Here is an 18,471-nt window from a genome sequence, read left to right on the forward strand (position 1 = left end):
TATGTATATGGTTCGTCGTGGCGAAGGTCGTTAACGCGTTGACTTTGTATAGAGAGGGTCCCGCGTTCGATTCCCCGTTCTCGCAATCTGATATCGGCAGCGCGATGTTCATTTTCAATTGCAAGTATAGATCAAAATATGTTTCCAATTGAAAATAAGCCCATCTCGGGCACTGGGGTGTGAAATGGCAATGGGAAATCTCTCACACTATTCTTCCCTGAATCGAGTTGGAGTTTTAACTCAGCACACGGACCTGCCCTACGGCAGTACGCCCATTATTTATATATATATATATATATATATATATATATATATATATATATATTCGTCATTTCACATTCGAATTTCATCGTATTATTTAACATTATTTTTACTTTCTCGTGTATAAAATTCTAACAGGGTATAATTAAATCTAACCAATTAGATTAAAAATTTTATCGCTCTAATAATTATATTTAAATAGCTTTTGCAATATAGAGATAAGAGTACGGCATGACGTGTGAAAATGGGTATCGAGTATTTTATATTCAGCGTTTATATTACAGTAATTACAAGAAAATGCGAGCAGAAAATTTATGTGTGTAATTAAAAAGTACGCGATTGAACCGCAAAGTGGTGCAAGTAATTATTCTGTCAGTATATGCATAAATTGTTTATTCGTACTTGTTTTTCATGCGATATTAAAAATGCAACTGATCCCATCTACCTTATGGCATAATGTAATGGCAAAAAAGACTAGTATACTACATTAATAAAAGTCTTGTGGGCGATATTTATATTTTTCTCAAAAATCAGATTGGTTAAATTTCCTATGTGTCAACTTATTTTCAATTGTTCGGCAAGTAATATTGAAATTATTTTTAAAAAATGGAAAAATAGGTGTGTCGATTCGTTTGTGTATTATTATTAACTATTTCTTTCGCGTACGATTTCTCAAACATAGGTGAACAAAGACATGTGCTTTTTTTTGTAATCAACACTTAAATAACAAAATATTTTAAATAATCAAAGTCAAAATATTTCAAATAATAATTTCAAAGCTATCACAAAAAGTCATGAATCGGTTTGAAAATTTAAAACTCGTTCGATAGATATCAGTAGGCGCGTATTAGTTTTGAACAAAGTTGGCCAGACTGTTTCTAGAAATTGAAGTGAAAATCAAAATTATGGGTTTTGTAAAAAAAATTAACAAAATATTAATAAATCAAATTTCGATTGTTAGCAACCTTCCTTCCGTACATCAAAATAATTATTTAAAGTAAAAGTACAACCTCTTGCAATATAATAATATATATAATAATAGTTACAAACTGCAACATTTGTCGAAAATCCGTTTGCGTTTGCTTTAATGCTTTGATTGTATAATAGTGCCAGGCTTAGTGCCTTTTTTCGGGCACTGATTGTTCTTTAAATTCAAAGGTTTTATTTATATAATCTAGGAAAAAAATATGGATGTCTATTGTTGCTAATTATTGTAAACGGTCAATTAATTTGTTGATGTTTTGTCAAATTTAGATTTTTATACTTAATATTTATAATTTATTTATAACTATTACAGATTACAGTTTGTTAGCGCAGAAATTTACAACTTCTCCGTCTGCATCGTACAAAATTTGTCGTTGTTTGCATATTGACTGGAGTTAGTTTTGCTGTTAAATATTGTATGCACACGGTCAGGGGTTTAGTGTAAATCCATATTGTATTAAATGGACTACAAGCCAGTATATCGAAGTTCCAGTTTTTAAAAATTGAAAAATCAAAATCAAAACATAAAAGCATATAAACAAAAATCTATCAAACTATTCTATTGCCGCGTCAATACAAACATTGTTAACATTAACAAACATTCGAGACAAGCATTATCTCTGAAATATGATTATTTTAAATTAATTTATTAAGTAAAATGTTTTTGCCCTCAAGTTCTGAAAAGCAAAGGTTGAACCTGATGATAGCACGGTGCTGTTATTCAATTGAAATTAAATGGTTTATGATTCCAGAAAGTCTTTAATTTTAAAAAGTCGAGTTTTTAGAATTTAAAAAAATATTTATTTTTCCAAATAATTGTAGAATTTAGCATTTTTTAAAAATCTTAATTGCAACGTTCTTCAATAATTTAAAACTTTTTTTTTCTAGTATTTACTTGTTTAACCGGAAGTTGCCTCCCGTTGTTCAAAAATGGTTCTCTTTTATAGACTACTTGGTAGTTTTAGCAAATGAATTTTTCCCATGTTTTCGAAAGCACTCTACGGACTTGAATGATGAAACGATTAATTCGATAAGAAAAACTGATTTTGTGTTTGAGTTTTTGGGAAAAACAGATTCAACGATTACTAATATACGCTAGAAAAAATTCAGGACTTATTTGACAAATTTTGACCTAATGTGCGTTTCTGCTGCGAAACGACTGGCTACTTTTTATATTTTAAACCTGCTTCATTTTTTTAAATATATTTTCCGAAAAACAAACATTATTAACGTCTCGTAGGGCAAGTTATAGTAATCGCAAAAAAATCGAAAATGAAAATTTTTATATATCTTTACGTTTCAAAACCTTCTGAACATTTTGGCATGCCTTAGAAAAAATGGATGTATGTGTGTGTGTGTATGTGTGTGTTTATGTGCGTGTATGTGTGTGTGCGGATACAAATTTTCGTCGACGATTTCGCGAACACCGATCAACCGATTTGAATAATTCAAAAAAGATTCGATTCGTATTGATAAGGAGGAGACGTGCTGATTAGTTTTTGGCGAAGGCAGGTCTAGCACGGGGCAAAAAGTGCCAAAAATAGTAACTCAGCTTTTAAGAGAACGGAGCGTCCGATTTTCAAAATTCAAAAAACATTTTACTTGTATTGACAAGATGAAGAATTGATCAAATTTTCATGAAGGCAAGTCTAGCGGTTTCGGAGATCTAATGAAAAAAGTAAAAAAATGATTATTAGACATATGCACATCAAATTATCAGATATTTTATAGAGATTTTAACAATAAATATAAATTTTGTTTACATTCCTATGGGTTCTGTACCAATGTTTATCCGTTAGACGGCGACGCGGAAAATTTGCATATTTATGCTATTTTGCCTGCTCTCTCTGCAACAAATATAGAACCCTTTCTTATGATATTTTTGAGTAAAACTTTTGCCAAAGGAATTATAAGATTCCTAATTCATCACTGTTATCGTAGATGTTTTTGAAGCCTGTCATGATGCAGTAGATAGTAGATGTATAATGTATACACGTTTTTATAAGAGTGGGAGATGCGCTCTTGCAATATTGACATCGGCGGAGTTAAAATGTTTACAGAGCACTTGAAAAAGAAGAAGGCAAAAAATATACACACAGCGCCGCAGTGTACCGACGGTTCCGTCACCAGCGGACATGTCTCCAAAAGGCGCCGCTCATTTTGGCTTTTGTTTTGAACTATCTGCCGCCGGATATTGTTGTACCTAATCTTCCACTTTTGTACACCACTTGACTTTTGGACTTCTTGACTGAAGTACTTTCTGTCTTCGATGCATTTTATATTGAGTTTCTGTTATGGACAGCTGTTCCTAAAATTTATAACAGTAATTTACGTATTATTTCTACAAAAATTTACTGCACAAAATTATTTGAAAACGTTTTTCCTATTGGCTTAGATTTGTTTTTATTGTTTTCAATATATTTATAGTCAAGCTTTCCAAAGTACAATTTACTTTCCAGTTGTGTATGGGGATTTTAATAATGTGTGGATTGCTTAAGATATAACATACTTTTGTAGACTACTACCTCATAAGGAGTTAGTTTCTGTACCAGTTACAATGATTTTTTATTATTGTTATTTATTATTAACTTCTCTTAGGTTAAGTTATAGCTATGGGCCAAAAATCGAAAATGAAATTTTTTGCATATCTTCACGTTTCAGAGGTTTCTGAACATTTTGGCATACCTTAGAAAAAATGGATGTGTGTGTATGTATGTGTGGATACAATTATAAAGGAAATATTACCGCCGAAAAATTGGGCGGTATACTTCCCAATACGGTTTACAATTACCTTCCCGTAGGGTAAGTTACAGTAATCGCAAAAAAATCGAAAATGAAATTTTTATATATCTTTACGTTTTAAAGGTTTCTGAACATTTTGGCATACCTTAGAAAAAATGGATGTATGTGTGTGTGCGTGTGTGTGCGGATACAAATTTTTGTCGACGATTTCGGGAACACCGATCAACCGATTTGAATGATTCAACAAACATTTGATTCGTATTGATACGAAGACGTGCTGATTAGTTTTTGGCGAAGGCAGGTGTAGCCGTTCCGAAGATACGGGACAAAAAGTGCCAAAAACGGTAACTCAGTTTTCAAGAGAATGGAGCGGTTTCCGAGATCTAGTAAAAAAAGTAAAAAAAAATGCCATTTGGCGGTCAAAAATGATCATTAGACATAAGCACATCAAATTATCAGATATTTTATGGGGATTTTAATAATGTGTATCAATTTTGTTTACATTTTTATGGGTTCCGTAACTTCGTTTGTCCGCTAGACGACGACGCGCTCCGATATTTTGTCTCTATGCAGCTAAAGCAGTGCTTTTGCTTTGAAAAAAAAGTTCAAAATTATCAAAATATTTCAAAATGAAAAAAACATTTTTCTGTCAAAAGTTTTTTTACCAAAAATTTTTTTCTAAATTTAAAATTTCTCAAAAATTTAATTTTTTCAAAGTTTAAAGAAACTAGTTGGTTTGGTATTTAGCCTTGAGGCAAGTTACATGAACTTCCCGATATATGTAAATAATCGACTCAATCAATGAAAAATAAATTAATTTATGAGTGATTAAAAGTATTTCGAGTGGATTTATTACACATAATTGAAAACCAACAAACACGTTAATTGGAGTATTTTCTAAAAGCAAATTTTCAAAAATCAATATTTTTTTAATTGAACCAGCTTCCGTAGGACTTTAATGATTTATTACGTTTATTAAGAACAAGTACTCTATCGTTATACCAAGTGAATCGTCTAAGTTTAATATTAACAAACGTCAAAAAACTACTCATCACAAACTTTGATGAATTTTTAAAATTGAACTACTTGTCGTAAGGCCGTAATAATTCAGTAAGTTCTATAAGACCATGGTATATATCGCCAAAAAAAGTTCCATAAACATCGTCTTAACTTTTTTTTTCAACAATTAATTACAAGAAAACGGCTCGGTAGATTTTCACCTAAAACTAATCAGTATCATTCTCAACTAATATCTTTCGAACAGTTTTTGATTTTTGAAAATCGATTCGGTAGAATGAGCTTAAATGTGGACGAAAAGTTTAACACTTTTTTCCAAATTTCAAAGAAACGGCTCGGCCGATCGTCGCACAAAAGTGACGAGCGATAGTCCTCATTGAGACACATCAAATGGTTTTTAAATTTCTGAAATCGGTTCAGGCGTTTTTGAGCAATCGTCGATGAAAGGTCTAATTTTGACAAATGCCAAAAGAACGATACTAACTTTGACGAATTTTTAAAGCTAAACCAATTGTCGTAGGGCCGTAATATTTTAGTATGATCTAGAAGACTATGGTATCTACCGTCAAAAAAATAATCATCAAAATCGTCGAAAAAAAATTTTTTAACACTTTATTACAAGAAAACGGCCCGGCCGATCTCTACCAACAACTCATCAGCACGATTCCCAATCAATATCTTTCGAACGGTTTTTGAATTTTCAAGATCGATTCACAACTGCGGGCTAAAACGTGGACGAAAATTTTTTCACTTTTCTGCTATTTACAAAGAAACGGCTTGGCTGATCGTCGCGCAAAATTAATAAACGCTAGTCCTCATCGTGATACATCGAATGGCTTTTAAATTTTTAAAATCGGTCCAGTCATTTTTGAGAAAACGTCGATTTACGGCAAAAAATCTGTTCACATACACGCACACACACACACACATACTTTTTCCAAATTTGGTCTCATTCGATTCAGAATGGCTTGAAACGTCGAGAAAACATAAAATTAGCGAATCGGATTTTTTTATGAAAACATAAACTTCTCCTTCGGGAAGTTAAAAATTTAATATTCTTTTATAAATTTAATTTTTGGTACGGGAAGTTTCAGCAATTTGCCTTAAGGCACGATGCCATGCGCTCCACTAGTTCGTAATTAAAAAAAGGTTGCTTTTACCAATAAAATGTTTTGGTTGTGTTATTTGTAGATTAATTATGGCTAGAAAACGAATATTCTCATAAGAAGGTTTCAATGTTGTTGGAATTCTTCCCACAGTTAATCATTTCCACCGCCCACTTGATACACTTGGTGTAAATAATTTGTCACGATGATCCTGTGTTCGCATTATTAACCACAGCAGGATAACAATGATATCATAATCACGGTCCTGTAGCTTCGAATCCACATTACGCGTCCTTGGAGACTTGCCCACATAACGTCTGCTCTATTATCACCCCCTTGTAGTTTTTGTCTACCCTTGCGCATGGGAAAAGTATACATCTACTGATCTTTGTGAACATAATCGACAAAGTTTTTTCAAACTTTAAATACGAATAAATCGTATCCAATTACAGAAAATATTATTTTTGACAATTTAGTTCAAAATGATTTTTAACGATTAGAAACTATATTGACAGTAATGTTTGCAATTATATCACAAATACATTGATATTTACAGTTAGTCAATTTAAAAATAAAAGTTATATATATATAACTAATAAATAAAACATTAGGAGGAGGAAAAAATAAAAACGAATATAAAGAAAATATTGAAAAAATACAGCATAAAGATAAAAATATATTTCTTACAGAAAAGGAAGACATTGCGGAGTATCTCAACAAACATTTTGCTGAAATAGGTATGAAACTACAAAAGAAAATGGATCATTGCAACTATAAACCATCAATACACAGACCTAAAAACAAAATCCAAATTTTTGAATTAACAGATGAGAAAGAAATAAAAAAAATTGTTGAAAATCTGAAAAATAACGCTGCACCTGGCGAAGACAAGATAACAGCAAGAATCACTAAAAAAATAATAAATATAATAGCTCCACTACTTGCTGTTTTAATGAATAGATACATAGAATGTGGTGTATTTCCATCGTGTCTTAAAATGGCTACAATAAAACCAATTTTCAAAACAGGAAACAAAACAGATCCAAATAACTACAGACCTATAACAATAACAAACACATTCTCCAAGATATATGAAAAAGTAATAAAAAAAAGATTACTTGATTTTCTCATTCAAAAAATTGACAAAAATCAATATGGTTTCCTCCCTTCATCAAATACACAAGGTGCCCTAATAGATTTGACTAATACCATCAGTCAGCACCTTGAGGAAAATATGCACACAGTTGCAATTTTTATTGATTTACAAAAAGCTTTCGATACAGTAGATCATGGCATATTACTTAATAAACTAATAGATTTAGGTGTAGAGGGTTTGTCTTACAGCATTATCAAAGATTTCCTCATGAAAAGAGTGGTAAGGACGAAGGTGGGAAATTTCACAAGTGGAGGATGTAACATAACCTGTGGAGTTCCACAAGGTTCTGTATTAGGACCTTTATTGTATCTATTATACACCAATAACCTTAAAGACGCAAAATTAAAGGGAAGATACATATTATATGCAGACGATACAGCGATAGTATATGCGGATAAGGATAAAAAAAGACTCGAAGATATTATAAACACGGACATGAAAATATACACCGAGTGGCTAACTGAAAATAAACTAACAATTAACATAGATAAAACAAAATACATATATTTCAAACATAGAAAAAATACTGAGAACACTAAACTAAAAATTGAAGTAAATAATAGAGCAATAGAGGAAGTGGAAAGCATAAAATACTTAGGACTGATAATAAATGAAAAACTGACATGGACAGACCATATAAACAAAATAAAAAGAAAGATAGGAACATTAACAGGGGCATTGAAAAGGATCCACTCTTTCGGCAAAAAAAATAAAATACTAATTCTTAAAACGCAAATAATACCTATAATTTTATATGGCATAACAACATGGAGCCAAACAACTAAAGCAAACCTAAATGACATACAGAGAATAATGAATAAAGCCATAAAAATAGCATATAATTTACCACATCTAACACCCACCAAATACTTGCAGAGAGAAACAAATAATCATTCACTAAATAACATAATTAAAATAGAGAAATGCAAACTAATACACAAAATGAAATTTAACCGAATTAAAACAAGTGCAACAATAGACACAAATCAAGATATACATGAACACTACACGAGACAACACAACAATTTTCACATTGAACGCAATAGAAAAAAGAATTTGAGAGAAAATGTCATATGGAGTGCTACCAAAATATATAACGAATTGCCAGACTATATTAAGATGACCAATGATAATGATAATTTTAAAAGAAAAATAAAGAAGTACTATATGGAAATTGAAGAAAAAGAAGACTGAAGAGTTATATATAGATATTATATTAATGAAATAAATATTATAGTCAAATGAAATGTAAATATTATATGAAAACTGTTTTTCATAATCTCTCATACCAGGCACCTCTGTCTGACTGAGATATGAAAATAATGTATATATGTAAATAAATAAATAAAAAACATAAAAATAAGTTATTACTGTCATTATTTAATTTTTTGACAAATGCAGGTCAATTTTTTTAAATTGACAATCTGGATGCAGATGCAAGAAAAAATAAAATTAAAAAAAAAAGTTAATAAACTAAATTATTATAATTGTATTATAAGTATTATAAGCTTATTATGTACTGTATGACTCTATAGTTTCCATACAACACTATGCAGCTTATATTAATTATTATTCGTTATCTAATTGAGTAGTAAAATTTGTGATGCGACTTGGCATAAAAAAGTAGTAGATCATCGAACAAATTTTGAACTATATATGGTAAGCTTGCTAATAATTATAAATTGAATTATCTAGTACGCTTAAATTGATTCATTTAGCTGGTAAACAAACGTTTGCAATTGGAAGGCTTTCCAACTTCAAAAATCAGAAATAACTATACAGTTAGATTTTTGATTTTGATTCTATTATTATTTTAGACTCAGCGTTTATACGTCTTTTTTGATGGCAATAATATGATTCTTAATTTTTTTTCTAATTTTATTTATTTGGCCATTGTTTACTCATATATAAATGGCAGAATTTGTTTATTGCATGTGCTTACAATTAGTTTCAATTCCAAACGCTCAAATTGATTTATTTAGTTGAGTTAACTAACGTTTACAATTGGAAGGCTTTCAAACTTCAAAAATCAGAAATAATTATGCATTTAGATTTTTTAGAAGTTTCTACTATTATTTTTGATTCAGCTTTTATAAGCTTTGTTTGAAGGCTATAATAGGAATCTGAATTCTTTTCTTTTCTATTTATTTAGGTCTTGTGTAAATTGCAGAATTGCTTTAATATGTGCTAAGTTTCAATTTCAAACTCAAGAGCATGCAGCTTAAAATCGTACCTATTTGTGCAAAATTCCTTAGTAGAAATGATTTATTAAAGAGCATATTCTGTTTTTTTTTAAATTCGAAGACACTATAGATAAATGCAAAATTCTAAAGTTTTTGCTCAAGTTTTGAAAAACTAATGTTTTCTTTATTAGCGATTAATATATATATATATATATATATATATATATATATATGTATAAAATATTATAATGTAATCAAGTTTAATGCATCTCTAACTTCTCGTTAATATTATATTTACGATCTGAATGCATAATATTACAAATGAAGCAATATATAATCATTGCTTGCGTAATCAGCTACCCTGTCAATTTGACGGGTTTTTGTGTACTACATATATATTTAAAACTTTACAAAGTTGAACGTTAGTTATAATATTTATTTATAAAATTATAAATTTACAAAATGAATTGGTTAAGATTAGTGCAATAGTTTTTTGAGTAATTCGTTTCAAAATTTCGTCAAATTGACAGGTCCAGTACCCCTATTGTTAATTTTACGTGGACCTTCATATGCAAAGTCTCTTGGAATAATTCAATATAGCTACTGATAATTCGTGTGCCCCTTTCGTATTTTTATCACGTATGCACGCGCTCAGCGGTGGTAACGAGCTTGGTTTCGGTGACCCCCAGGGAGCACTCCCTATTACTGGTTCCTCTTTTATTCAATTATCCGCAAACAAACTCGGTTTGACGTCTCTATGAGAGATTCCATTTGACGTTATGAAAGTATTGCTCACATACTAGCCACGATCGATAAAAATCATCTGTTGTATTTCTATATATTTAAGACGAAATATATTGTTCAATTTTTAGAAAATTATAATTTTTTTCTTTATCATCTCCTTTCAAAATTGAAATTTACGTAAGCATTAGTATATATGTTCCACTCCTGCTTTTTGTACTATTTTATATTTCAGAAATATTAGTTCAAATATCAATTCAGATCAGCAGTTGGATATTAATGGAAATAATAATGGATAATGTATATTTATCTTATGAAAATAATATAATTTCTATATAAATAGGGTAGGGCGGGGCACAACTTTGAGCAATTATATTGTAAAAAAATTTAAATCTGACTATGTTTAGTAATGATTCCAGGCAATTCATCACTGTAGAAATATGTTTTTTTGCTTCTGATCTTCTGATTTTTTCTATTCTATAGACAGTGTAAAACGGGTTCAATGTCGTATTTCTAATTTTAAATGAATTTTACGAAATAAATCCATTGGTACATTTTTTACAGAGAAAACGCTGTATATAACTTTGATCTGGTATTTTATCAGCAGAATTGGAATAACTATTTGTTTAATTAATTTTTTGTAAAATTGCCTTTTTAACTTAATTTACTTTTTTCTTCACTATTTTTTATAGTTTACAGTGTTTACACCTTTGCCAGAATAAAGGTTCAGTTGGTCCTTTTTACTTCACGTACGTGTAAGCTTTTTTTGAGGTTATATAAAAAAAAACTGTTGAATGTAACTTAAAATAAATTACACTACGGGAAGTTAATTAATAATACATCATACATTAAGGTGTTGTAAACTAAGCAACTGTGCTAAACTAACAACAAAATAAAATTCTTTTGTTATGGATTTTCACAGATTGCCATCTATTTCCCGAGAGCAAAGTCGTAAGAGTCGAGGTGATGGCGTGTTATACATCTTTATCCCGTTACTTTCAAACATTGTTGCTAAAAAATTCTTAACTTTATTTTTTTTTTGAGATATCGGTGGTGGACTTTTTTACCCGGGGACCTTTAAGCCCCGCCCTACCCTATATAAATTTTATAATTATAAAACTAAATTAAATATATATATATATATATATATATATATGTTTATATTTATATATTGAATTGAATAAAATAGCCAATGCGTCGAATGTAGAAATGCTTATTTTAATTTTTTATACGTTTTGAGACTAGATGTGTCTCATCATTCAGCTAAAAGAAATATACAATATAAGGAAAAGTTTTAGAATTAAAAATACAACATTAGAAAAATTAATTAAAAGAACCAAATTATACATACCAGACCAGGAAAAAACGCATGTTTCTATCACCACAAAAAATACTATTTTGTATTAAAAGAAATAAATAAGATATGTGAATTGAAGTGTGAATGAATTACTTTATACCATTACTGATATAAGTGTATTTGAATTGGAATAATTATTCGATATAGCATATATTGATTAATTTTTTGATGAAATTGAAATCTTTATTATCTAAATAAACAGTAAAAATTTTCATTAAAATAGCTAAATATCAATTCTTCTCGATTAAGCTTATTATTTACGTATTGGAAAGTTCGTGCAGCTTTCCTCAAGGCAAAATGTTACATACTACTAATTTATTTGACAAATCCATTAGCGATTCATCATTCTCATACAGTATACTCGACGATTTTAGATCTCTTGAAGATTCAACGAAGTTGACGTAGATTTTCATACAAAATTATCATTTCTTGTTTGTAACAACTGTATAAACACTTATTTCTTATTTATCCTTGATTGTAATAATATCCATTGTCCAGCTTTGATATCTAATCATATTTACATGTCATATACAGCGAAACACTTTATATTTTGCGGGGGTCGCTTTTCCCTGTTTTGTAAACAAAAGCTTACTGTAGCAGATGTAATTGTTCACGCGCTACTGCTGAGATTTAAACGAGAGATTTTAGCGATCTAACACATATGCGTTTGTATATATAAGGTGACAATTGCACATGCTTAAATCTCACATAGGGAATTAATGTAATCATATTGGAATATTTTTTTTAGTTAGTTAAACTTTTTATAGAAAGTATAGATATAGCTAAAATTTAAAAAAAAAAGTGAATAATAATAATCGTAGTGTCGTAAAGCAATTTGCTGGAATATCAAGTTTTATAAAACCAATTGAAATCCGGTATGAATGTATGATAATTTGAACTTTTTCTAATTAAATTTACGTTTGGATTAGATTAGGTATTTACTTAGGTTCATTAAGACCATGAACTTTAGCATTATACAACGTTTCAGCAAAATTGTCAAATATTTTTTACAACAATTACGAGGAATTATCCCGGTTTATCTTGAATACCCTGTTTTTGTTTTTCGAAGTTTTTGAGTTTTAAAAATGGGTTCTGGATTTTTGGCGTAAAAATGGACATATAGCTCAGCCGATCGTAGCTTAACTAATAAATTCTAGTGTTTATCAAGTTTCATCAAATGGCTTTGAAAATCTCTGCAGCCGTTTTTGTGGAAACCCTATCATACTTTAGTACAATACTTTCATTCTTTTCATATTTTAGTGAGCTACTATTCAAAATGGTTTGAAACGTTGAGAAACGCATAAAATTAAAAAATAAGATTTTCCGGCGAAAACAAACTGTTACTTCGTGAAGTTAACAAAAATAAAGTTAAGCGTGCGCCTGCAAATCACTATATAATTATAGAATTTCGTTTTTTAAAGTTTTATTTTTAAATTTAATGCCTTTATTTATTTCAAAAATCTTTGAAATTCTTATCATTTTATTGGTCATTTATTTTGTTGATATTTTGTGGTCTTCTAAAATATTTAGTAGAAAGCGATTAATTTCTACTTTTGTAAATAAATATATTAAATATTTGAATGAATATCATTTCTTGCATAATCGACATCGTTCAATTAGTCATTTTTAAAATACTAAAACATTGCGAATGGCAGAAAACTTACTTCCGGCTTTTAAGATTCACGCACCCCTTATGATTACACAGCACTAGTTAAGGCCTCTAGGGATTTTCACACCGAGTAGGCAACTCTTACTTCAGTTGTGCTTTAAACTGAGAGTCCGCCAATATACCCTACTTTAAATTCTCATTCGTGTCTCTTCTTCTACCACTATATTTCAGCAGCGTGTTTCTAAAATTTTTGCAAAGAAAAATATTAGAAATTGAATCTTCACAATAATATAAAGTAACGACTCATAAAGAAATTAAGTAACTTTTCTAATTTGGTATAATAATAAATAATGTTATTAATTTATTTAAATAATTGTTAAGTTTTATTATGATCTAGGTAGAAGCTAGAAAACAAAATGTTGATACAGATATATTTTTATTACATAACTAGCCGGCCCAACAGACTCCGTCCTGTCAAAAAAAATTGTAATGTGGCGGTGTTTTGTGCCTACCTTTTTTCTATTCTTTGCAAAAAATTATCCTGAACAGAACCGTCACCCTGGTAATAATTCGGTGTGAATTAAGAATAATTAAATAAAACACTATAAGCATTTAAAAGTAAGTAATTTTAATAATGTAAATCATAATTCAAAAATCAGTTCAATTTTCATTGTAGTGCTTTGTGATAAACGATTTTTTGTTTGATTACCTGGCGCATAGACAAACAAATCTGATGGTTTTCCAATACGGGAACAAACAACATACAATTTTTTTCATGTGAGAAACATGGGTTTTCTAAATTAATACCACAAACACGTAATGATACCATAAACGCACTGGAAACGCATTGGGATGCTTGGTGCGAGAACATCTTCTGCTTTATACTATCCTTTGAATATAGTTGGTCGATATTTCGCAACATTATAATTGCCGATCCAACCTTTATTGAAGATTGTGAGGTGACAACCCTAGCAAATCCAGCGAGTTTAAAAACTCCGGTGGATCGTCTTGGTTAGTTACCGAATCAACTGATTCGCCTGTAATTTGTTCTTGAATTTTGAAATTTAATTAATTTACATCAATGTTTTTGGCTGCCAATATAGCTTGATTAAGAGAAAGATATTTCTATGTTATATAAATATATTCAAAATTAGATTATCAAAAACTACACAAAATGTCATGACATAGATCATTGTTTTTTTTACAAATTGCGTTGCCTACTCAATTAAGAAGAAAAGGGCTGTTTTTAGGGTTTTCCCGGCAATTATTCGTTTTTTTCTCGCCGTAACAACCATCCTTGGACTTCAACGAACATTTTAAAAAAAGAATTGGCCAAATTGGTCCAGGCGTTGTTGAGTTATGCGCTTACCAACACATTTTGCGATCCATTTTTATATATAAGATGAATCCCACTACATATCTGATTTTTATTAACCATTTCGGTACGAGTGAGTATACTCGACGGCCGCAGAATGCCCCACATAGCCGGGCGTCACCTTTAGTGGACGGATGTTATATGAACGCCTAGCGTATTGACGTTGCATGCCGGCTGTGAGCGACGTTTCACTGCCATACCGAAGTGGTTACGGTTTTACTTTAAACTCTTCGGAAATACATACATTTACTTCGTAGAATATTCGGTTTCCAGAACTGAAATTTGTAGTTATTTTGTGGAAGAACCATCGAATTTAGTCATGTGCATACATAAGCACTCACATAATAATGTGCGTGATTTGAATTTATAATCGGCAGCGTCGTATAATATATACTTACATACATTCCATCTTATTATATTGTATCATATATTGTAATAATGAATTATACTCAAGCTTCCGGAAATCAGTTTTACAATTCTCTTTATTTTTGACCAATGATCTATTCTTTAGATTATATCAAATATGCCTTAGTGCTAGTGTGTTAATGAATTATGCTCCAGCTTTGTGAAACTAATTTTATGATCGGGTTTCTTTTTAACCAATGGTCCATTCTTTTTTTACCAAAATATGCCTTAGTGTCCTTTTATTAAAATGTGTAGAATGTTTTCTCTTATGCTAGTTATATAATTTGTACATATTTTAGTTTTCTTAGCATTCAAAATGATGTTTTCCATATTTTGCGTGAGGAATTTAGTTTATAGTGACAAAATATTGTAATGGCAAATCTAGATATTGATACTTTTTTTTTGAATGCCAATTCATCTGTACAATTTATTTTTAATGGTCTAAGTATTAATTATTGTATTAACTGATTAGGATCTTAATGATCTTTATTATCAAACAACTTATTCTACTTTTTCTCCGAGTCTTTCTCTGTTCTAAAAAAGTGGTCAATAACGAAATAAATGCACGTGAGGCATTTATGTTTGTGTTAAATATTAAACTTTTATCTATTACATTACGAATTAGTATAAAATATTTTTTGTTGAGAATCTATGCCTTAGTGGGACTCTAGCACTCCCTTCACGAGCCCTTCAAAAGGGATCTCTTCTGAAGTGTTTACTCTCCGAGCAATAACAGTAACACGCGGCCACGGCTACGCCGAAATAAATGCGTGCCACATGTCTGCGCATAAATGCGTTCTACGCGCCACTTGCACGTAGCTTCGCATTGGTATGATTGCTTATGATTTCAAGAGTAGGGCTTTTCATGAAAATATTGGAAAGACGAAGCTTTTTTATGCTTCATCATAAAAATGGCAGTTATGTTACAATTTATGAAACGTGTATTTGAGCAAAAGTTACAATTTAAAGCGAACTTCTATTAATTTATGCCAGCTAGAGAAAAAACTTCGTTGAAACTATTCTATTTATTTTATTTATTTGCGTAAAGAGATCAATTCTATATGCATGACAAAAGATTAATGAATATAGTGTTATCATTCTATTCTATCTCATACATATATATATGTTAGGGTGGTCCTTAAAATGATCATTTTCGAATTTCCTTGCTCCCAGGGGCTCAAATGGTTTCAAATAGATAAAAAACAATTCTCTGAAAGTTTTAGCTCTTAATATTAACGTTTAGATAGAGCACAATTCAATCAAAGTTTGTATGGAAAGAGCATGGAAAAAAATTTGAAAATTCAAAAAAAATGTTTAGGTATAATTTAGCGACAAATGAATGAGTTTTATTCATTCATTTGTTCGCTAAATTACATCTAAAAAACATTTTTAAAATTTTTGAAAATTTTTCCATGCTATTTCCATACAAAACTTTGATTGAATTGCGCTCTATCTAAACGTTAATATTAAGAGCTAAAACTTTCAGAGAATTGTTTTTTATCAATTTGGAACCATTTGAGCCCATGGGAGCAAGGAAATTCGAAAATGACCATTTTAAGGACCACCCTAATATATATTTATATTAAACAGAAACAGTTTTAAAGCAGTTTTTTATGTTGTATCGACACTGCACTGAAATATATAAATGAAATGTCAAATTTTTAAAAATGATTGCTAAAATTCATAATTTTTAGATTTTATATCTTTCCAAAATTGACGAATACGCATTTAGTATTTTTGATCATTCACTATTTTTATATAACATTTACTGCTAAGAAATCAAATTTTAATTCAATTTAATATATCACTAGTAATATTTAATAAAGGAAAAATAAGTTTACATGCTAGCAATACATTTAAGTATAATATATATATATATATTATTATATATATATTTATTGTTGTTTTTTATTTAAACTTGAAACTTTTGTCTGGTTTTAGATATGTCGTAGCGATCGGCCTTGTAGAAAAGATGGCACTTCTTCTTGCTTCTGCAAGAGGTTCCTTGGAGTCTAATCTTCTTTAATGAGCTTTGCAGAAGAAAGTTTAGTGCTACTTAACTGTTTCATTAGAGCTACGCCATTCGATAAGAATGATCCTAGTCAAGATGTCACGAAAATGATGGAAACGATACGGTAAGCTTAAAGCTTCAATTACACATACACACACAACACACACATATTATATATATATATATATATATATTATATTATATATATATATAATATATATATATTAACAAAGTCTAGTAATCAGGCATAACATCAATAAAAAACATGAATTTCTTTCAATGGAAACTGAAAATAAAATAAAAACTAAAACAATTGAATTGGAGTGAAAAGAATAAAATAGTAAATAGTACTTACAATTAGTTAATCTTAGTGTTAAATTAGAAAATTCTAATAATACATGGTATCAGGATATGGTGTAGTGCAGTATTATAAACATTAAACTTGTAATTACACAATATTTTACAAAATACTAATTTAAAAAATCACAATTGGATAGTGTGTTGTTCGTAGACGTAGACTGGTTGAAGATATAATGGAGAAAGACTTTTTAAAAAATATTTTTTACCAAGACTTGTTAATACACATGTCAACATCAAATTCAGAATCATACAATATATAATACAACCGGTATAATTTTATAACGTCTTTATATTTTATTTTTTTCATTTTTGCTCAGGTCGACTGAATTGCTAGGTTGTGTTTCTATGTTATACTGCGTAGCTACACCAATGGTCAAGCGGAAAATCAACCCATGTCTACATTAAAACTTGCAAGTAAAACATTCAGTTGTTTAAAAAACTATAGCCGATAAGGATTTGACCACATTTCAGGTAAACAATAAAACATTTAATCATCAATATTTTTTAAGAGTAAGAAAGTGTATTCAATATATTATTTATCTTATATTCAAGATAGAAAGTGTAAAATTAAATGTGTATCTGTTCAATTAAGTTACTTCACGACATTATAGATGCTTTTCTGCAAACTAAAAATATTTACATAAATATGACTGATTTTTTAATTATTTGGTCAAACTAATGGAATAATATGAAACAATACTTTAGGAGTATACACTCTCAAGTGTTTATGAAATTATTCTATCCGTAGTATGTTACCTATTATATCATGAAGTTTTTTATCATTAAGATCAGTGCCGCAATAAGAATCGTTTCCAATTTTGAATATTTCCATTCTACTATCTTCTGTTTATATTTGCTATCTGGCTTTGATAATTGCATGCATAATACATTAATATATTTGAGTTTTCGGATGAATCAATATCAAATTGTCTGAACGCTGCCGATCGTTCTTTAACGCACATGCTCACCTGAATTCTTTATTCGGTGAACCATATGTCGCATTATATAAAATATTTATATGGTTCATATTTTTTAAAACGTAGTATTTTGAACTTGAAATTCGAAAAACAGATCTAAGATAATTTTGCTTATATATATACGAAATTTGATATAAAAATTAATGTTGCAATTAGTTAAAACATATATGTATTTAGTAAGGTGCTA

General features: G+C 29.7%; 1 protein-coding gene across 1 annotated transcript in view; it reads left to right on the plus strand.

The window, feature by feature from the left end:
• Positions 1-17,675, plus strand: part of LOC113369905 (S phase cyclin A-associated protein in the endoplasmic reticulum-like) — a 99,598-nt gene extending 81,923 nt beyond the window's left edge. Inside the window, exons 6-7 of the mRNA XM_026610524.1 lie at positions 16,878-17,071; positions 17,625-17,675. Of these exons, the coding sequence (XP_026466309.1) occupies positions 16,878-16,962 (85 nt within the window). The 3' untranslated portion in view covers positions 16,963-17,071; positions 17,625-17,675. The remainder of the gene's footprint in view (positions 1-16,877; positions 17,072-17,624) is intronic.
• The last annotated feature ends 796 nt before the right edge of the window (positions 17,676-18,471 follow it).

Source organism: Ctenocephalides felis, unplaced genomic scaffold (assembly GCF_003426905.1).
Source record: "Ctenocephalides felis isolate EL2017-DRISC unplaced genomic scaffold, ASM342690v1 CF-g0.4_SCAFFOLD_01492, whole genome shotgun sequence".
NCBI classification, from domain to species: Eukaryota; Metazoa; Arthropoda; class Insecta; order Siphonaptera; family Pulicidae; genus Ctenocephalides; species Ctenocephalides felis.